This window comes from Echeneis naucrates, chromosome 16, assembly GCF_900963305.1.
Source record: "Echeneis naucrates chromosome 16, fEcheNa1.1, whole genome shotgun sequence".
Classification (NCBI taxonomy): Eukaryota; Metazoa; Chordata; class Actinopteri; order Carangiformes; family Echeneidae; genus Echeneis; species Echeneis naucrates.
Window position 1 is genome coordinate 23,499,361 of NC_042526.1, and position 22,046 is coordinate 23,521,406.

General features: G+C 41.2%; 3 protein-coding genes across 3 annotated transcripts; all 3 read left to right on the plus strand.

Annotated features, from left to right (window-relative positions):
* The first annotated feature begins 14 nt into the window (after positions 1-14).
* pdia3 (protein disulfide isomerase family A, member 3) lies at positions 15-6,422 on the plus strand. The gene is made up of 13 exons (XM_029523608.1): positions 15-317; positions 1,162-1,240; positions 1,351-1,468; positions 1,678-1,785; positions 1,945-2,074; positions 2,236-2,352; positions 3,608-3,733; positions 3,882-4,064; positions 4,333-4,441; positions 4,832-4,960; positions 5,265-5,344; positions 5,706-5,763; positions 5,853-6,422. Exons 1-13 carry the CDS (start codon positions 184-186, stop codon positions 5,973-5,975), a joined length of 1,494 nt encoding a protein of 497 aa, XP_029379468.1. The 5' UTR covers positions 15-183; the 3' UTR covers positions 5,976-6,422.
* A 1,668-nt stretch (positions 6,423-8,090) lies between these two features.
* isg20 (interferon stimulated exonuclease gene) lies at positions 8,091-11,975 on the plus strand. The gene is made up of 4 exons (XM_029523610.1): positions 8,091-8,131; positions 8,981-9,632; positions 10,167-10,367; positions 11,315-11,975. Exons 2-4 carry the CDS (start codon positions 9,078-9,080, stop codon positions 11,513-11,515), a joined length of 957 nt encoding a protein of 318 aa, XP_029379470.1. The 5' UTR covers positions 8,091-8,131; positions 8,981-9,077; the 3' UTR covers positions 11,516-11,975.
* Positions 11,976-16,557: 4,582 nt separating this feature from the next.
* rlbp1b (retinaldehyde binding protein 1b) lies at positions 16,558-21,514 on the plus strand. Its single transcript, XM_029523686.1, has 8 exons — positions 16,558-16,622; positions 17,301-17,340; positions 18,423-18,551; positions 19,798-20,002; positions 20,538-20,716; positions 20,820-20,978; positions 21,089-21,199; positions 21,386-21,514. The coding sequence occupies exons 1-8, from the start codon at positions 16,558-16,560 to the stop codon at positions 21,512-21,514; spliced, it is 1,017 nt and encodes a 338-aa protein (XP_029379546.1).
* Positions 21,515-22,046: the final 532 nt, after the last annotated feature.

The window sequence follows — 22,046 nt, forward strand, 5'->3', positions numbered from 1 at the left end:
CCGCAGCCTGCCGCCTCCGCCGCCTCCGTGTCTTTCTCTTTCTGTTAGCCTCCATTTCCCACTCGGCCCTGCCGGAGGAGTCCGCAGCTACCTTGGCCTTCACGTCGCCGAAGAAGAGGGGGGCTGCCGCGGACTGTTTTCTGTTTTATTGTGTTCACCCGTCACTAAAGGGAGCTTTCGGCCATGCTGAGGCTGATCTTCTTGGCCGCCCTCGCCGGCTTCACCCGGGCCAGTGATGTGCTGGAGTTCACGGACGATGATTTCGAAAGCAGGATTGGAGACCACGAACTCATTCTTGTGGAGTTTTTCGCTCCCTGGTGAGTCCTTGTTAGCTTCTTTTTTTTTTTTTTGCTAACATTGAGCGCACTTGCATGCTTCGTAGCTAACTCTTGAGCTAACTGCGGGTTGTTCTCCACAGTACGGTACCCCATGAAGGGAAAGTGCAGTTTTCACTGCTTCCTGTTTTCCGCCAGTCTTTGGTGTCATTCGCTCCACGGTTCGTTGGTTAGCGACGAACGTTAGCATGTTAGCCACCGTGTCAGCTAACTAGCTTTAATTGTGGGTGTTTTCGACGGTGGAGGTTTGACCAGGCGTTAATTTGGAAACAGAAAACACAACTCGGCAGAGGCCCGTTGTGTGTCTTTGGCTGCTGCCAAACATTTTCAATGAAATCTACTCAAACTGAGACGACGAGGAAGTTGGGGGCGTGTCCTCTCGTTGTTGTAACGTTCTGATTGGTAAGTGAAGTTTTGGTGTCCACCTGTGATTGGTCCAAAGGAACTGTGACGTGTTCTTACTGTGCCAAACTTAAACCGCGCCGATAAAGATACTTAATTTTATTAATTTGTGCTTAATATTTTTCTTCTTTGTAATTGTTCATTGCACCTCTTCATGCTGTATTTTCATATTCAGATTTTATGACCGTATGGTTAATTGGCTCAACAGAATAAAAAAAAAAACCTTAAGTTGAAATACCCTCAGTTCCAATGGCATGTATTTTAACACAGCTTGTATTGTTCATGCTTGTAGTTTTCAAGTCATATTGAATTGCCTCAGGTTTCTAGTTTCCCACTGAAACGACTGAATCTCCCACAGGATCTTTGTGGAAGTGAAACCTGAGTACAGCTAAAGTGTAACTTGTTTATATTCTCTGTCCTTTAGGTGTGGCCATTGTAAACGGTTAGCACCTGAGTACGAGGCAGCCGCCACACGCCTGAAAGGCATAGTTTCTTTGGCCAAGGTATTGCATACTGCAGTTCGTTTTACTCCACCTATGTGTACCTTTTGTGCACTTTGTACTCTCGTGCTCTCTGGATCTACTCAGATGGTGAATATCTCCCCTTCCTGTAGGTTGACTGCACAGCCAACAGCAACGCATGCAGCAAATATGGCGTCAGTGGCTATCCAACCCTGAAGATCTTCAGAGATGGAGAGGAATCTGGTCCCTATGATGGTCCCAGAACTGCAGGTATTTTGCTCTGATGTGACTAGTTGTTTGGTTGGTTGTTTTTTTTTTTTTTTTTTTTTTTTTTTTTTTTTTTTTTTTTTTTTTTTTTGAGGGGAGGGGGGGGGTTTATGTTTATGGGCAAATATTATTTATCTGCTTGTTGCTGTCACCTCACAATCCTCATAATTTGCTTGTCTTTGGTGTTCCTCTTCTTTCCTCTCTCTGTGTAGATGGGATTGTCAGCTTCCTGAAGAAGCAGGCTGGTCCAGCTTCTGTGGAGCTCAAGGCTGATGCTGACTTTGAGAAATTTGTTGGAGACAAAGATGCAAGTGTTATTGGTGAGTAGATGTTTACATTTTAATCACTTGTGTTTCTGCTGCATATTTTTTGAAGGCCCTCTGCTGTAGCTGGGTTCCTAGATGGATAAACTGACTACAATTTTCAAAAGTGTGGGTATCGTTATCTTGATTTCAACAAGATTAATCTTTTGCTCTCAGGGTTCTTTGCTGATGACAAGAGCACTTCACAGGCAGAGTTTCTGAAGGCAGCCAGTGCTCTGAGGGACAACTATCGCTTTGCCCACACCAATTCCGAGGCTCTCCTCCAAAGCCATGGCATCGACGGAGAGTGAGTAGCTCTTTCTGCTCTTTGGTCCTAATTGTCAAAAAGAACTGCCTTGTTGGGACCCATGATGGGACAGTCATGCCAATAGCAATATTGGATGTTGGTGCAGCAGGTCTGTTCCAGTGCCTGGGTCTAAACTGACCCTTTCCTTTGTTGGTTTACAGGGGAGTTGTCCTGTTCCGCCCGCCCCGCCTCAACAACAAATTTGAAGACAGCTCTGTCAAATTCACAGAAGAAAAATTCACCAGCAACAAAATCAAGAGGTTCATTCAGGACAACATGTGAGTTTTGGCTGTCATTAGCTTCATGTCCTTTCTTCTCACAATCAGAAACTCTTCCTCCAGTTAGACAGCAGGAATGACTAATTTTATCTGCAAACCACAATACATTTACATGAGTTATCGTTAGCGTTAAAACATGCAATCCTCTTGTATCTGCACATGGGGCTAAGTGCCCACCCTGTTCCGTGTGCGAGTTGTTCTCCTTAAACAAAAACTAAGCTGCTGTCACTCCGTTTTGGCTGTGTGGCTGACTCAATTAGTATAAGGCACTTAGACAAAAGATATTAAGGTCTTGAGATGAGCAAGTACATGGTTCGGCATTCTGATTTTGGATTGGAGAGGAAGACATAACATGCAAAATGCATGAGACACTGCTCAGTCTGTAAACGTTGTGAAACTGTGAAACTGAAAATATACTGTTCAGACCTAATCAGACAGTAAAGAATCTTTGAAAAATACTGTGGAACAAAAACAAATGGAAACTTGTGATCACAACTAGCCTTTTCCATGGATAGAGGATCATTTTAGATTTTAATTTGTTGTTGTTGTTGTTTTTTTTTTTTTGTTTGTTCAGCACACAGTGTGAAGCACCTTAACATGCCTTGTTCCCGTGCTATTCTTTGACTCATTATGACACATTATGCATTTAGCATTAAAAGCTGTTAGTATACAGTACGCTTGGCAGTGTCTGTCAGTTGCAAAGTGCAATTATACTGTTGCTTTATGAGCAGCAATAATATGCTAACTGTTGAAAGATAGATTACAGGAGTTGAACAAATATCTCTCTCTGTGTGGTCAAAGAGACATACTTCCTGCAAATGCAAAGCAGGCGGGTGAGGAAGATACCTTGAATTGTTTTACTTTCATTTTGCCTTAGTTTTGTCTTTTGGCCAAGAATAACTGCATGCCAAAGAAGTTGACAAAGTACGAGTATGATCACTTAGCTAGTCTTTTTTTTTTTTTTTTTTTTGTGTGTGCGTGTGCGCATTTTAATTGCAATTTTACAGAAGATGTGAGGAAGAAACACAAAAGATAAATAAAAAGATACATAGATGCTATTAAAATGTACCTTTAAAAAAAGAATAAAACCTCTTAAACAGAAGCAAAAAGAACAGTACAGGGAAAGTTATGAATGAATAGTTAACTTCTCAGGTGATCCGGCTGCATATCATCTGTATCACTTGATCTATGTGGTTAACACTGCAGCCTGTTTGAACTTTCCTCTAAATTGATCTGCCGTTCCTTTTCAACTCAGCTTTGGGATCTGCCCCCACATGACAGATGATAACAAAGACCAGCTGAGGGGAAAAGATCTGATGGTGGCCTATTATGATGTTGACTATGACAAGAACCCCAAGGGCTCCAACTACTGGAGGAACAGGTAGGTATCACTTAGTATCCACGGTGAACTCTTGTCCCTTCCTTGGCCCCATGCTGTGGCTTCTGACACTTCCAGGTGTTTTCTCTTAAGACTGCCTTTGTGGCTTTCACTTTCTACTTTTAAAATGGACCACATTCACGTTTTACAGAGTAATGAAGGTTGCAAAGGACTTCCTGGATCAGGGGAAAAAGCTGAACTTTGCTGTGGCCAACAAAAACATGTTCAGCCATGATGTGTCTGAATTTGGCCTGGATGGCAGCTCAGGAGAGTTGCCTGTTGTGGCCATCCGCACTGCCAAAGGAGACAAATACGTCATGTCTGAGGAATTTTCGTAAGTCAAGTCAACTGTCATCTCACCCCACATACCATGCACATTACACACTAAAATGAAAATTTTAATTAAACACACCCTCTACCTAACTGCCAAGTTCAATCTAAAATGTCTTACACTGACAAGTTTTCACTGGTTGACCGAGGCTTCCCAAATACAAACTAAATTGTAGCTTTTTCTAACTAGATGATCATTAGGTCAAAGGATGAACAGTTTTTGTGGTGATTTTTCTTTCTAAAGCCTGATCTCTGGCTCTCTTTTCCAATAGCCGTGATGGAAAAGCTCTGCAGAATTTCCTCCAGAGCTACTTTGATGGCAGTCTGAAGCGTTACCTCAAATCAGAGCCCGTCCCTGACAACAACGATGGTCCTGTCAAGGTGAGGTCAAACAACCAGGAGTTTCATAGTATGTCAGCGTAATCATTTTGATGAGCATTTTCACATCACTTGCACCTCAAATGTAACAATTCGTGAACATGTAGCTCTACTTCACGCGAATGGTGAAGTACTACAAAGAGCTTTGTATTGTCTGTTTACAAAAATTGTCAAACTAAGAAAAGCTGTTGTTGTTAATAATAATGATTCACTTGTCCAGGAACTCGCACACACATGCATCACCACAAAAATGTATTGCCCTGCTATCTGGCATGTATTACAATACATGTCAATGATTATTAATTTAGGTTACACAACATTCACGACCAAGTACTGAATTGAGTAAAACATTCATAGCGCCTTTTGAGTGAGCATGCATCTATTTGTATTCAGGTTGTTGTGGCTGAGAACTTTGACTCCATCGTCAATGATGACAGCAAAGATGTCCTGATTGAGTTTTATGCCCCATGGTGCGGACACTGCAAGAACCTGGAGCCTAAATACAAAGAACTGGGAGAGAAGGTAAGGGAGGGAACTCCACTGCTATTCAAATGTTAGCCAGAGCAAGAAACGAGAAGAATCACACAGAAAAATTCCTACCACAGTTTTCCAAAGCCCATGGTGTCATCTTGAAATATCAAAGGAAAAAGAGATTGAGTTTACAGCAAAGCAGAAAATAATTACAGTGGAAAACCTGTTACTGGCAATTCCCCCCCCCCTGCTTGAAAAATTACTGAAATTAGCAAATAGACTGTTTAGTTAACTAAATATCTCAGCTAAAGCCCTGAAAAAACAAACTAAAATTTCTTCTTCTCTCTACCTAAAGCTGGCAGGCGATCCCAACGTTGTCATTGCCAAGATGGACGCCACAGCCAATGATGTGCCATCACCGTATGAAGTTAGCGGGTAAGTCAGGAGTTAAATTACAATGTTCAAGTTCCACTACAGCCTCAAGACCTTGATGAGTCAATGTATAATTTCAAAATTTCCCCCTTAGAAACAATAAGATAGATTGTAGATACTCTGTTATAAGAGATAACTGTTTAATCGTTCAACAGAATCACAAAGTGAAAGAAACTGATCATACAACCCACTGATTGTGGATTTGTCTTAGCAAAAACAGCATTTGCACAGTTATCTTTTTCTTTTTGCTTTTTAAAGCTGTAATTTCAGAAGAGTCAAGCGAAAGTTTAGTTGTTGACATGTTAGTCATTACAGTATATTAATTCATATTTCAATTATTTATCTCTTTCTTTTGCATTTTCAGATTCCCCACAATTTACTTTTCCCCAGCTGGGAGTAAGATGAGCCCAAAGAAATACGAGGTGAGTGTCACCTTGGGTGAGCCTCAAGATAAAGTGGATTTGACTGTACTCGCTCTGCTAATCGTCCCATCTCACCACTCTTGTTCCAGGGAGGTCGTGAGGTGAGCGACTTCATCTCTTACCTGAAGAGGGAGGCCTCCAACCCATTAGTAATGCAGGAGGAGTCCAAGAAGAAGAAGAAGAAGAAGGATGACGATAAGATAGAACTATAAAAGCTCCAGACAAGAACTCAGCACCCCCTCACCATGACAGGAGGAGGAGGAGGAGGATTGGATAAATCCTTGCAGAGAAAGAACTAAATTATATTCTACTCTTAGTGAACTACCGAATGCTCTGAAGCCAAGTCAAAAGACGTGGCCCTCCCTTTAGGTCCTCCGCTGCTTTGGGAAAACTCTGGATGGTGGCAAGGTGGTGGCCAGGGCCTGCCCAATGTTTAAAAACAAAAACAAATTTTTAGGGAAAGGGGGACTGCTTTTGAGAAATTGAGATTTTTATTTCCCCGTGGTCTGAATTCTACACCTCAGGCTGATGCACTTTGGTTTGACACTAGTCTCCTGTCATCTGTCGCTTTGGCTTTTGTTAACATCACAGGGGATGGTGGTAATGGTGAATTTCTTTTCTTTTTTTTTTTTTTTGTAACATGTCTTTGTTTTTGTACATTTGGAAGGATTGTGAAATAAAAAGGCCCACAAAACCAAAAGGAACTGTTATCATTTCATTCATGAATGTAAATGTTTCCTCGTCATTTCCAGGACAGGTGCATGACTGCTCATACTTGTAATAAGGCCCATTCAAGGTCAGAAGTGCATCAAATGTCCATAAATTCTGCAGAAACATCGTACATCAGTCCTCAAGAGAGGAGATGCTTCATTTAGAATTACATAGAAAAATTTACAAACTTATTCCAAGCTACAATTGTAATTTAATTCTTCAACTACACAAAATAGCTTTTTATGAATTTGTATAATTGAGGAAAAAAATGTTAATCAAAATTGAATTAAACAATGGAGCATTAAATAAAGACAACAGTGAAACTTAATTTTCCACTTTCTTACATTCCAATATATGCAATCATATAGTCAGACCTTTCACTTAAATGAAGCTGTGGTCTAGCAGAACTTTTTGTTAGACTTTGGGACAGAACAGTAAATGTTAATATAGATTGTACATTAGCAGAGGTGGGTAGTAATGAGTTACATTTGCTTGAGTAGGTTTTTTTAAAAGAAAAAACTTCTAGGAATAGTTTTAAATCACTATACTCTTTACTTTGCTTGAGCAGATTTCTGAAGAAGAATCAGTATCAGAGATGATAAATGTTTGGTTTCCAAACAGTGCGAAACAGCAGTTACACTATGCGGTGCCTTCTGTGTCTCCCAACACATTCCTCACATCAAGAAGCTGTCTTCCTGCATCTGCAGCCTGTGAGAGGCCTTTGAACCGTGCAACCTCCTCTCTGCATGAACCTTGAGAGCCAACGACTATTGAAGCTTAATAGTCACATCACTGAGTGATTCTTATGGCCTTGTTCTGCCTCATGCCGAGCCACATGCACAGAGTTTATGGGTTGTCTTGTTCTGTCTCCTGAGCCAGGTGAAAAAGTAGAGAGGTTTGGATATTTGTGTTACTTGTGCTGTAATCTAAGTTATTTTGTAATTTTTTTATGTACTCTATTATTTCATTGATTTTATTTTTATTGAGGTGCTTGAATTTACCTAAAGATAATTTCGTTTTAGGGTATTATTTTATCATCTATTAATTTAATTAATTTATTTTATTATTTTATTGATGGGATAAACTCTACTTGCTGTCATTTTGTGCGATTGAATGCTCATTACCAAATAAATCAGATGTTTCTTAACAGTTACTCAGTACTTGAGTAGTTTTTTCACCAAGTACTTTTCACTTTTACTTGGGTATTATTATTCTGAAGTAACAGTAGTTTTACTAGAGTACATTTTTTGGCTACTCTACCCACCTCTGTACATTAGACATTTATTTTATATGCTACATATTCTAAGAAAACTACTATAAGCATGCATATATGCATTGTTGGAAACTGAATGAATGAGATTTTTCTTGATTTACCGCTAAATATTGTTCCAATTGGTTCTTATAAATGAATCCAGCAGTAGTTGATCTTTCATCACTCACTGCTGAGTAACGTATGAGCCGGAGGGTGAAAGTTGTTTTTACTGTGCGACCGAACTTTGGAGGCAACGTTGTGTTGCGTCTGTAGGTGGCGACTCTGTGACGCAATTCTGCATCTGAACACTTCCTCCGGAGACGAAGAAGAGAAGCGACCAATCAGAGGAAGAGCTGAGTGGTTACGTCCAGACACGTTCAGGTCGAACACGTGCGGTCGGAGAAGGTAACGTACAAATTATACATTTTGGTTTGTTTTAATGTGTCCGTTCTGTGTTTTGTTAACGTTCATGGAAAACACAAACCTCCCGGCTTCATCTCGGACGTGATACCGTTCTCTGAGAAAAGACGTGGCTTTTGTTTAGCTCGCTAAATCAGCCGGCCTCCCTGACGGAGCACTACTGAGGCTGAACGGACGGAAAGTACTTCCATTTATCTTTCAACATGACAGACAGTAGGGATGCAACAATATTCAATATGTTATTGAACCGTTCAATACACGAAGGCAAGCCCGTCACAAAACTTTATCAGAACTTGGTACAGCTCATGCTGTGAGATTAAATGGGAGTAGAGACAGCAGCACTGCAGCCAATCAGGGCTCGGCATGCAAAGGCTGGAAAAGATGGTGGAGAGTGAACTGGACTCAGAAAACAGAAGTTCTGGAGAGGTGCCGTGATGCACACCGACAGGCGGGCTGTCCCAGAGACATCTGAGGTGGACTGCTTTCATTGTGGAGAACAAACAGCTCAGGGTTCATCTCATTTATTGCTCCAATATGGTAATGATGGAGAGAAAAGTTTGATCATGAACAGAATTTGGTGTCTGGTGTCGTTCATTAGCTCAGAAAACTCATCTGACATTTCTAAAACTCGCTCCTTAAAAATTCTGCAAATTTACTAACTTATGTAATCATCTGATCATTGATTGCCAGGCTGGAATGTGGACTGTCAGTCATCAGCCCTGGGCAAAGGGCAACGTCAGTGCTAGTTTTGGAGAGGATTTCTAATAAAGATCTTGAACTGTTGTCATCACCCACAAAAAAGTTTTAATGATAATCTTTTTTTTCCCCCTATAGAAATGAATATGAATAATGATGGCAGAGGCGTCAAAACAGAATAAACTCCTCGGGGCATCTCTGCAACTGCTAGTACTTCTGCAACAGAGCTCACACTATGGAGAATGAAGGCGCCAAGAAATGTCATCAAAAGATCATTTCCAACATGAAGAGGAAAAGAAGTGACAACCACTGCAAACCACTGGACACAAACAAACTGGTCAAAAAAATTAAGTCAAGCAGCTCAGTGCAAGAAAGCCAAAGCACTTTGAACTCTGAGGACAAAAGCATTGAGAGGCTGAGGACTGTAGACTCTGAGTTTGTGCCTGAAGCACCAGATCAGGTCAGACTAGTTTCAGCCCTCAGAGACCGCTGGGAGGTGGACAGTGGCTTCTCCTCTGAGGCCAGTCCTTCAGCCAGTGGTTGCAATTCTCCGTGTCTCAGTTTGTGCCCGAACACTGTGGTGGCATTGGACTGTGAGATGGTGGGGACGGGGCCTGGCGGGTGCTGCAGCGAGCTGGCCCGCTGCACCATCCTGGACTATCATGGTAACATCATATATGATAGCTACATCCAACCGTGTCACCCTGTCACAGACTACAGGACTCGCTGGAGTGGCATTCGGCGGCACCATCTTCACAATGCAACCCCCTTCGTTGAGGCCAAGGAAGAGGTGAGATGAGCTTCATTCTTTGGTTGCTTGGTGTACAATTAATGAACCAGTGAGTATGAATTGGTTCACAGTCAGTCTAAAACTGCATTATATCTAATGACCAGCATGGGGCAACTCCACTGCGTGTAAAATGAGTCATTGGATTGAAGTCTATGGGAAAATGTTTCTACTTCTCAATTGATTTATTGGCTCAGGAAACCTTTTGCTGATGAACCTACGGTCTCAGTTTGTAGTTTCAAGTCTTCAATATAACATGATGCTATTTTTGAATGTTGGTTCCATTTTCAGGAGGGAAAAGACCTATAAGCAGGTTGTGTATTAGGGGGCGTGGCTTATTGTGTGATTGACAGGTTGTACCACACAATCAGGACAGAGTACAGAGTACAGAGCAGGTCAGCCCAGCACTGCCTTCTCTTCCACATATGGTGTGTACTGGTTTCAGAAACACTAAGATGGGATGTGGTGTGTGCGCGTGCCACTGATAACAGGTAAATATAATGTTTGTGTTATTAACTTGTGGCTTCTCTTCTGTAGATCGTCAGTATACTTGAGGGCAAAGTGGTTGTGGGCCACTCCGTTCACAACGACTTTGAGGTGCTGGACATAATCCATCCATGTCACATGGTCAGGGACACTAGTATGATGCGTCTCCTAAGCCGGTTGGCCGGTTTCCCCCGAGAACGCTGCCCCTCCCTCAAAATGTTGGCCAGTAAGCTGCTGAACAGGAGAATCCAGGTGAGAGCTCTGTCATGGTGTTTTATATGCTAAATAATTACTATAGGAGTTTGCATGTTGCATGAAGGTCTGAGTGTGAGTGGTTGTTGGCCCTGTGATGGACTGGCGACCTGTCCAGGGTGACCCCGCCCTCACCCAGTGAGAGCTGGGATGGCTCCAGCACCCACCATGACCCAGAAATGGGTCTTTGAAGATGAGTGAGTGAATGAATGATTAGTATAGTTAAACTGCTAAATGAGATCTATAAATAATTTTCTCTATCACAAACATTAGTGAAAAGCTTTAACCTGTTAAAGTGGAAGAGTTGATGGTGTTTTGTGAAGAATATGTTCAACACTTAAACATCTTTTTCTCACCAGCATTGAACCGAACAGACAATGTCTGAATGTATTGATGAGATTAATACAAAAATTCTAGTGAGACGTGTAACATTAGCAGAAAAATAAAATAACCGTTTGAGTCTATTTGTTGATGACTGAAGTGAAATTAAAAAGCGTGGCCATAGAGTTTGTCCAGCAGGGGACACTCATAAGTTTATATTGACCTGCTTCTTCCAAGCAGGAGTCATGGCTCTTTAATGACTAAAATGATTTCATGTGTTTAAAAAGATAAAGCAGCTCTAATATTAAACTATCAGAGTCACAAATGGTTTAAACCTTTTCTGACTCAAACCTCCTGTTAAAGAACAATTTTAAACTTGTGACAGAACAATCTCCTGAACCTGAGGCATCTCTAAAAGACAGCTGCTGAACTGTGAGGCAGATAGAAACGTGAACGAAAGACCCGAAAATGATTGGACGCGTGCGTGAGACACAGACAGACAACAAAATACATGGAGAATGTAGGTCTTAGGAGCTGTAGAGGTTCTTTTCATCCTTGCTTTAAATCTGCACACACATCTGAAGTCTGTCTGGTATTTTTGTGACCCTCTCTGTGTCTCTGCCCAGACTGGAAAAAGAGGCCACTGCTCGGTGGAGGACGCACAGGCCGCCCTGGACCTCTACAAGCTGGTGGAGGGCGAATGGGAACAGGAACTGCAGAACAAGCTGAGTGACCATCATTCTCTATACAAGCCCAGCTACATCTCCTCAAACCACTACATGCAGGATGAGTACTGGCCAGATGATGTCGTAGCAGGGAGCCCATGAGAGGAGAGCACAATATCATCAGCTGAGATGTGTGAATGATGTGAAGCTCACCTTAACATAAGTACTGTATCACTTTAGGGAACATGACTTTAATAAACAGTTGTTAACTTATACATTTGAAACTTAGTTTGTATTAACAGATTAAATTTGTTGTGCTGTAAGTTCATCCTGATAGTCAGTTGTTATACCCCTGGAAATATTTATTGCATGAAAAGTGTTGCCTCTCTTAAAGGTTTTAAATTGTGCAAAGTTCAGATTTGTCCAAATGGCTCTGCTCCTGCTTGAAGGTTCCAAGGAACAATGAGCAGGCTAATATCAAGCCATAGATACAGAAACTCAACTGCTGCAACTCCCCACCTGAAGTATTTCACTTACCTCCATGTATGTGGCCTTGAGTGTGTTATAAAACAGTTCATTGTTTGTTAGCTTGCACTGTAAGCTGCTCTGAAATACACCAATAAAACGGTAACACGAAATACTATGATTTGGACTTTTTCAGCAAGTGAATGTGACAGCACAAGGAAAGCTTCACTTTACACCAAGGTCAACAGTTCAGAAAGAGGTTTTCGTCAAGTCCAGGACATTCATGTGGGTTTAATAAATCCCCAGGAATCTCAAGGGACCACTTATGGTCAGATCTCACTTCCTGACTTCCTGTGTGAACAAAACATGCAGTCATTTGTCAAAACAAATTTGAAATAGTCAAATATTTTTAAATCATGACAGAACTGTGTTTGGACCAATAGGAGGACAGAGGACTGCAGAGGAGGACTTGGTCCTTTGGTGTGGTCCAGGATGGATTTTGGATCACACTGTTAAAAAAATGTGACGTCTTGATGAATGCAGAATATTTACTCTAAAAAGGTAAACCATAATGTTAGAATGGCCACTTCATAAAGCCAGACACTTGAGGCAGCGCTTAGGACTGTTCACAAGATATGAAAATAACAGCCACAACAAATATTGGAATCTGGGCAGCAGGTGGTCCTGACAGCATCCCCATTGGATGGAAATTGGCAGCCTTACATACAGTGCAGGATCACTGTGCCACATTATAGGGACATCAAACCACACAAAACATGGAAATAAATGAAAATGCATGCATACTTAAATTATCACGAACCTATTTTTGTGGACAAAGGCACCAGGGTTTACTCAGTCCACCCAGGATGACAAGGCCAGTGCAATCCCTCCTGAAACTCCCTGACCTGGCCTTCAGGTCCAGTGGCAGAGCTCAGTACAGCAAGAAAGAAATAACAAGAGCTATCAACACTAAGAGCACTACAAGAGAAAGGTCGACACCCTGCATGTAGAAAGAATCACATCAGTTTGCCATCTAAAAAGGTAATTCATCTGAGTATGTGAGAGCTGACACCTCCCTGGGGTCTGCTCACTTTGATGCTCACAGACTCCACACCATCATGCAAAATGATATTTTTAAGTGTTTTCTAAAATAAAACGCTGCTTGTTAATTGTCAGAATTTTCTTTGAAAATTACAAAGAGTGCAGGTGAGCTCAGACATGATGAATCAGTTCATCATTGATACAGTCCATGACAATCAGAGTGGAAGTTTGTTGCCAGATCAGCTTTAACAGCAGCGTTGTGTCATTGATGGATGAAACCACAGCTCCTTTTTTTGTTGGAGAAATGTTTTGGTCAGAGTCTCTAACTCTAGATTAGCTGGTGAAATCATCCAGTGGCATAGTTTCCAGATAGTTAAAAACCTTTGATGCAATTTATGATTTGGCCAAAAGAGAGTGAATGTGTCACCGCAGTGACACACAAAAGCTCCCCTTTTACTTTTTAAGTTTCTGGTTGTTTTTCTATTTGTTGCTCTGTCTTTCCCAGCATTTACAGTTAAATCTCTGTGAATAAAATCTGTCTGGTGTGGCCATGATACCAATTTATTATCTTTAGTATTTAATTTTAATATAAATACACAGGCAGCACAGTGTGCTGGAGGTGAAGCTCTATATTTTATCCTCCATGGCTTTGTCTTTGTGCTTCAACTTCTTTGGTTCTCACTCAAATCCATGAACACACACTTCTCAACCCTCAACTCAGCCCCCAGCTAAGGCTGCAAGTCAGAGAACAGAGAGGAGCATTGTAGGTCCAATCCATCTAATTTTGTTTCCCAAATCGCTTTCTTGAGCAGATCAGGCCTAATTTAGCAGATTACTGGTCGGCTGCCTGCACTTTTATCGTTGCATCAGGTGCAAAACGTGTGTTGTGACGTTAGTGCCGCCGGGGTCACAGTGAGGAAAATGGACAAGGAGAATAACATGTTGCCAACAAGTCCATCATCAAAGAGGACCTCACAGTGAGGAGGGCGTTATCCCTGAGAGAACACAACAGTCAAAGGTAAATAATAGAGATGATTCCCACATTTATATTCATACAGTACAGGCCACTTTCCTATTCCTTTGAATGAGAAGGTGTGTCCAAACTTTTGGCCTGTACTGTATAACTGTGGTTGTGTACATGCTGCTGATCAGTTCACAGATTCGTTATTGGAAATCATGAGTTCAACATTCTGGATGCCAGTGGCTTCCATGATCATTAGCAGTAATGACAATACATTAAAAAGTATAAATTATAAAAATATTCTGAAATAAAGTGGAAGAAACATTTCAAAACTAAATGTTCTTTAAAAAATGGATGAAAGAATGGTTATAAAAAAACATTTGCTCTCAGATAAAACCTCTCCCCTGCTCTCAGTTCACACTCAGTTTTAAATGTTTGATTGTATCGTAAAAAAAGTGATGATAAATCATCATTTGGCCTCCATGTTGTCAGGTTTGAGATTTTTGAGTGACCTTACATTCCCACTTTGCTCTTCAGCTGCATTTTGTTTTGAGCTTTATCAAGTTTTCATGTATCTCAAACAAAGCGTATGTTCAACTTAAAACTAAATGTGTCTGATCTGACATCTGTGGTTTCATGAACTCTAATTCAGATTATTTTAGTTCAGAGTAACGTCAGACATCACAGTCAGCTGATTCATTTGAAGGGTCAGTGAGCAGGCCAGAGCTCGTACTGCCACACAGTGGAGCCTCATGAGACGGGACCCGTCACATACATGCAGACATGCAGATTTTTCCTCTGTACAGATCTCTGTAATGTGAATGCTGTTTTTATTCTCATTGCCCTTTTTTTATGATTCAAATTTTGACTGCTGCCACAGTGATAACTCTATAGGTGTCATCAGCACCCAAAACAGCACTCCACTAATGTAGCTGCTGCTTATCATGGATGGGACAGCAGCCCTGTAATTCCCGTCTACGGGGTTTGAGTTTACAGAAGCTGAAAAATGAGAGAAAATAGTATTCCAGGTTCCTTCTGTGCTTGCTGTGCAGTGACTCTTTGTTCATTTGTTTCATACACACCTCTGCATTTCCCAATGGAGATTAATCTGGAGATTTTTTTACCCAGCATCGCTCAGCTGTGATTAGACAGGAAGCCTGGGGACATGTGTGCAATGTGATGAAGGGCTGATCACATTATATAAACCTTTACATTAGTGTTAGCACACACACACACACACACACACACACCGATATCTATCTAAGTTGATCAGCACGTGCATATTGTCATTATGTACAGTTTGTTTGTGTCAAAACTAATCTGATCACAGGAATTGTGGGTAGTTTAGGGTCCATGTTCACTGCTATTAATGCAACTAAGTCTAAATCCAAATCCTTGTAGTGAGGCTAGTGGCTGTGGGTTTGTGTGTTTGTGTGTGTGAAATTTCTGATCTATGAAAACAAAGTTTTCCATCTCAGTCACAGAAAAGAATTTCTACATTTAAATCAAAGACGTGATAATTTGTGAATTGTTTTCCCTGATTTCTTTTCTTTGTAATTTTTATTTTTTTAATTTTACATTGTTAATGATTCAAAAATTAGAAGAATCTGATCCAAATTTGGCAGTTTCACACTAAATCGTGCAGAATCAAACTACATTTAGCCTTTTGAACAGCAATAAGCTGCTAAATTCCTGTTATATTAGAAATTGTTTAAAATGTCTGGTTATCAGGTTGATTTCAGCTCTCAGCATTATGACTTTGTTCTATACTAATTGAGTAAAAATTGTCAGCCATAGTTTGTACAGAAGTACAGAAGTAGTAACAAGAATGGTGTTACTTTAACATTTTACCTGCAGAGAAACATTGCTGGTGGTTAATTTAGGTGAATGACCACATCATCGTCATGCTTTCCCCCATCGTGCCTCTAAACATGTGAAACTGACTCCTCAGTGTGTTCACATGGCAGAAATCAGCCGTCACAATGGTCACTGTTCACTCCGTCAAAGTCGTGTTGGAATGTAATCAAATCTCTCCACCTCCTTAAAGCACCTCTTACCCAAAGTGTACACCCAACATTGCATCATTCCTGCCTCCCATCAAGGGAGCACCTCCACTGTTGGCCTAAAAGCAACACCACCATCCCACCCCCTCCCCCATTTTCACACCCTCTGCCACTTTTATGCTGATGGAAACGAAAAAGGGAAAGCTGTCAGGCGTAATCTGCTGTGACGCCACTAATCCCAACACTACAAATCATAGCTCCCAGTCCTCCTGCTCCACACAGACCCCTCCGACACCCCGCCAGCAACTTCACCTGTCTCAGGTAAGACTTGGCCTCCGATACTGAGGTATCACTTCCTTCTCTAGTCTGGCTCAGATCTTACTACTCTTCTGGGAGAAACTGTGAATTTTGACCATGGACATTTGTGTTGCTTTTCATTTCCTGACACAACTTTTCTGCTTGCACTAAATATATGTGACTGCAGACTGTTGTCAGTAAAGTCTCACTCAGTAAGCGCATCATGTGACTAACGCTGGCAAGATTCAGAGCTGATTTCCCAGTGTGGTCAGAAATGCTAAAATTCCAAACACTCATGTGACTGGTCTCTGTGTTTAAACCACATTATGAACCAGACTGAAACTCTGATGGTAGATCGTTGTCAGCTCCAGTATAACAGCCGAAACATCTGTCAGTCTCTTCTAACCTTCAGGACTAATGAATTTGCAGATTTCAATATGTATGAAACAGAGTTTATCATCAAAAAGGGAAAGCACCACCTGATCTGCATATCAGCATCAAAGTAACAATGATCAAATACAGCAAATATAACCAATGTCATAGAAATGTGTATCAAAGGAAGCACAAGAGAATTTGGCAGGCAAATATTTTACGAGTTACGATTAAAATATTTTAAGCCTTTTATTTTCCATTTTATCATAGATTTCTCTCTCTATTGTTTCCCGTTTGATGGTTGGTCACATTTAATACAGTGAAAATGGTTCAGTGATTTTCGAAACGGTTAAACTTGCTCGTTTTGTGTGACCGACAGTCAAAAGGAGGTTCAGTTTACTGCCACATATGTAGTAAGTCACAGACGACAAGCTACAAGGGGTCATGACTGTGTGTTTGTATGTTTCTTTCAAAAATAGGTTAGCAATTATCAAGCTCCAATACTTAGTCTAGTTATTCCAAACTAAGCAAGATTGAACAGGCATTAACTTTAAAATGTTTGTATATTTCACTGATTCCGCAAAAATGTGGTTTCACAGAATTTATCAAAGCGTAACTGAAGTGTTTAAAGATTGACTGTCAGTGTGAGCCTGTTGATTATGAAACAAATGGGTATTGACCTTAAATCTCCCAACACATCATCCAGTAATGGTGGGATGAAGGGGAATCAATGTGGAGTACAATGTGCCAATTGTTTGTTTTTTTACTGAGATTCATGGGGATCATAAATTGTATTTTCCCCACACAGTGCGAAGCTGATTATAAGAGCAGAAGACATGGCTGTAGTTGTAAGTATCCACTCTTTTACTTATCTGAAACTGTTTCAATCAGATATTTTTCAGAGATAAACAAGTGTTAGAAACTCTAAACTGTTTGGCCGATTCAGTAATCCATCCCTCACAACGGGTCATTCCTCAGGACGAACACCCGTTCGCTGCAGATCAGCATCGTACAGTTATGGATGCCATCACCAGCTACAGTAGAATTAGTTGTTAATCTCTGATCCCTGCTTCAGGTCTTCTAGACTACTTGTATTTACAGGCTTTACTGGACTCGTGAGGCAGATTAAACAAACACTGAGGTCTATTCATTAAGGGCACGGGTGGTTGGACAGATTGTTTCACGTGGATTTGACCAACAGCACAACAATGTTGTGTGAGAGATTTCCACTGACACAGGGAGACATTTAGCTTTTAACCAAAGCAACGTGCAACGATACATGTGATCACTGCGGTGTTGATTGGCAAATACAAATACATCAGCTTTTGGCATGTTTCCCTCTTGTCTTTTTCACAGCCTTTATTTTACATCTCAGTACAAGTAGTGATGGATCTGCTACGTCCAGTCCATCAGCAAGGTCAGAAGTAGTACAGCTGAAAGAAGACAAAATCTCTTTTTACTCTTGTTAATAACAGCTGCACTTTTCCTGTTATGAAGAAATGTCAACTGTTGGGCTCAGTTAGAAGTTTCTGGCGACTAAGGTGTGTCTGAAGCTGTGGGCATTATGGTGGTGTACCACTTTTCACCACATAACCACATAACTGAGTTCAAGTTTGCCCATTTTAGACAAAATTGTTGCATGGCTTTGGTCAACCGAGAAGTTTGGCTTCTTCTTCTTCTTTTTTTGTGTTTTTAGGGTTTTTTGTTTGTTTGTTTTTGTGATTTTCTATCTTTCTTTTAGCACAACATTCCTCAAAGCATCGGTGGCAAAACTCAGACATTGACCTGGCAAACATTTTTGGTTGTATTTTTCTCATCTAATGAAGCATATTATGTCATATAGATCCATGCCCAGGTAGTTTTAAAACCATGAGAAACATAACAGTGCTGTATGTTTCTGTTGGATTAGCAGTGTCTCCTCTCTGTTTAGAGTGGAACTTACCGTATGGTGTCAGAGGAGGAGCAGGCCCTCAGGGCTAAGTTGGAGCGTCTCACTGTGAAGGACCACGGACCGGTGTTTGGACCTTGCAGCAGCCTGCCAGACCACACCAAGCAGAAGGTACCCAGAAGAACACAGTGTTTCACGTGCACCAGGCTGCATCATATTCAGACACATCAGGAAAGTAAACACTTTCTGTCTACCTAATAACTTTGTTGATACTGTAGGTAGACATTTTCTGCTGAGCTCTGCAAAAAATTCATAAGTCAGAATAACAGAAAATTCCTATGTGCGGTGCATGGCTGTTCCTAAAATATTATACTATATACTAGATTATATATATATACTATATATAAGTATTCACTCACCTGCTTTGACTCTCATATGAACTTAAGTAACATCCCACTCTTCATCCACAGGGTTTAATATGACGTCGGTCCACCCTTTGCAGCTATAACAGCTTCAGCTCTTCTGGGAAGGCTTTCCACAAGGTGTTGTGTTTTTGACCATTCTTCCAGAAGCACATTTGTCAGGTCACACACTGTCCAAAACCTCTGAACTGCATACCAAGAGATTTTGGACAACTCCATACTCCCAATTTTGTGGGAACAGTCTGGGGATGGCTCCTTCCTGTTCCAACGTGACTGTGTAGCAGTCCACAAAGCAAGATCCATAAAGACATGGATGAGAATGATTGGTGTGGATGAACTAGACTGGCCTGCACAGAGTCCTGACCTCAACCCAATAGAACACCTAGAGACTGAGAGCCAGGCCTTCTCGTCCAACATCAGTGTGTGAGCTCACCAATGTGCTTCGGGAAGAATGGTCAAAAACACAACACCTTGTGGAAAGCCTTCCCAGAAGAGCTGAAGCTGTTATAGCTGCAAAGGGTGGACCGACGTCATATTAAACCCTGTGGATGAAGAGTGGGATGTTACTTAAGTTCATATGAGAGTCAAAGCAGGTGAGTGAATCCTTTTGGCAATGTAGTGCATATACATATATATATATGTTCATAATATGATTGCTAATTTTGAATATCCACAATATTATTATCATACAAGAGATATGAGTTAATCCTTTAATATTAGAAAAAACTCCCTGGTGATGTAGGCAGCTTGCTGGCTTTATTTCACATATGTAAAAAAAACAAAACAAAACACAGCAAACATGAGAAAAATACCATCTCAGCTGGACGACCACAACTAAACACTACACAACGAGCCTTGACGGCTTGTGGCCATCTGCCAGGGAATGGAACAATGGCTGTAAAGATGTGTCAGCTAACCTTTTAAACGTATCACGGCAAACAAAAGAATCTAAATGCAAAATGTGAGCTAACTGTCTGGCCCTGCTCCTTCTGCAGGCCAAGGATGAACTGAATGAGACAGATGAGAAGCGGGTGTCTGCAGTGAAGGAGTTACGAGGAATGATCAAGGAGAAGGCAGATGCAGGAGATGATCTGGCCAAAGGGGTGCAGGACACCTTTGGAGAAAAACCAGACAGCCTGCTAGTCCGTTTCATCCGAGCCAGGAAGTACGACGTGCCCAGAGCCTTTGAGCTGATGAAGGGTATGAGAGGAAAAGGAACTGTTCAAAGTGGCAGCTTTCCTCCTCAGTCAATATAAGCTGTAATTATGAGGCCAGCACTGAGAAAATGTATTATAGTGGATGAAAAGCAGCATATGATCATGACTTTTTGTCAAAATCTGATAAGCTGTCGTATTTGAGATTGAACGTGATTGACAGCTTTATGATAGACAGCAGTGTCACAGCTCTCCAACAACAGCTTCTTTGCAGTGATACCAAACTAACAGGGTGAAAATGGCACATTTTCTGGAAACATTATATAATATATAAACATTTCAGTGATTGTTCTCTTGCCAAAGAATGACACTGATCTGGTGCTTGCCATGTGACACTTCAGAGTGTCACAATGACACCCTGAAGCTCTCCCTCATTAGACTTCCTAAAGATACAGTCATTTACTTCATATGATATAGATAGATATAGATTCTCCTCTAAAAACCTTATCAGATAAAAAAAATGCTGCCTCACATTGGCAGTAGATGACAGCAGCAAGCTTTGTTCCCGTGTCCCTGTCCAGGCTACGTGCGTTTCAGGAAGGATTACCCCGAGCTGTTTGAGAATCTGACCCCAGAGGCCGTACGCAGCACCATCGAGGCCGGTTACCCTGGCATCCTGCAGAGCAGGGACAAATACGGCCGTGTGGTTCTGCTCTTCAATATTGAGAACTGGGACTACGAGGAGATCACCTTTGATGAGGTAAGGGGTTCTGGGTGACCAGGCATGTGCAGAGTGGGGTTGTCTGGTAACAGAGATGAACTCCATAGACATGATGTTTGTGCGTCTGTGTGTGTGTGCTAAGATCCTGCGTGCCTACTGTGTGATCTTGGAGAAGTTGCTGGAGAATGAAGAGACTCAGATCAACGGATTCTGCATCATCGAGAACTTCAAGGGCTTCACCATGCAGCAGGCGTCAGGGATCAAACCCACTGAGCTCAAAAAGATGGTGGACATGTTGCAGGTGGGAGAACAAATTCTTTTCTCTCTTACAACGTTTATCACAGACGACCTTACGCTTTATCTTCACTGACATCACATCATCTATATACATTTGTTTTTCAACTCTTCCAGGATTCATTCCCTGCCCGTTTCAAGGCTGTGCACTTCATCCACCAGCCCTGGTATTTCACCACCACCTATAACGTGGTCAAACCACTCATGAAGAGCAAGCTGCTAGAGAGGGTGAGTTTTAAAAAGCCCATCCACTCTCTCGTCTACTGGTTCCTGCACTCTCTTTCACTTCTATGAATTTGTAGATTTAAGTTTACTGTTCCAATTAAATGATGAGATGGTTCAAAATCTTGACATCAAAATGTGACATTACCTTCCATTTCTGATTTTGGTTTTGATTATATGTTTCCGCTCCAGGTGTTTGTGCATGGAGATGAGCTGGATAATTACTACAAGGAGTTTGACGCCGACATCCTTCCTTCTGAATTTGATGGAAAAGGTGCTAAGTACGATGGCAAGGCCACGGCAGCCAAACTATTCGACTAAGCGTCCTCCATCCCTTTGCCAAACAGGCATGCAGCCATTTTGCATTAAAGAATCCTCATAGACTGTGGAGACTACATCAAGCTGTGTGGTTGAAAAAAAGCTGAGCTGACGCTGTTTACCTGATGTCCTAAAAAAGCACATTCAAACAGGAACTACACAGTCTCACTTACACCTTCCCATTATCAGTCATTATTCCACTCTACAGTATACTGGATTACATTTCTGCTGTTTACACATTTTAGCCAATAATTCACACAATTGCAGATTAATTGCCAAAGCGAATTAAGATTTTAGCAACAATAATTTCATTCCCTATAAGCAGCTATTGATAAACTATCAAACTTAGGTTGTTCATGACTATGACCATTTAGATTCCTTCATTTCACATCTATTACTTTCATTCAGTGAAATATTTGTTTGCAGACTGATTTGATGCTTGTTGGTTTGGTTGAAGGCACACATGTGCACACACAGACACACGCACGCACTCTAAGAACTTCCTGAAAGCCATCACATACATTTAAGTATTTCA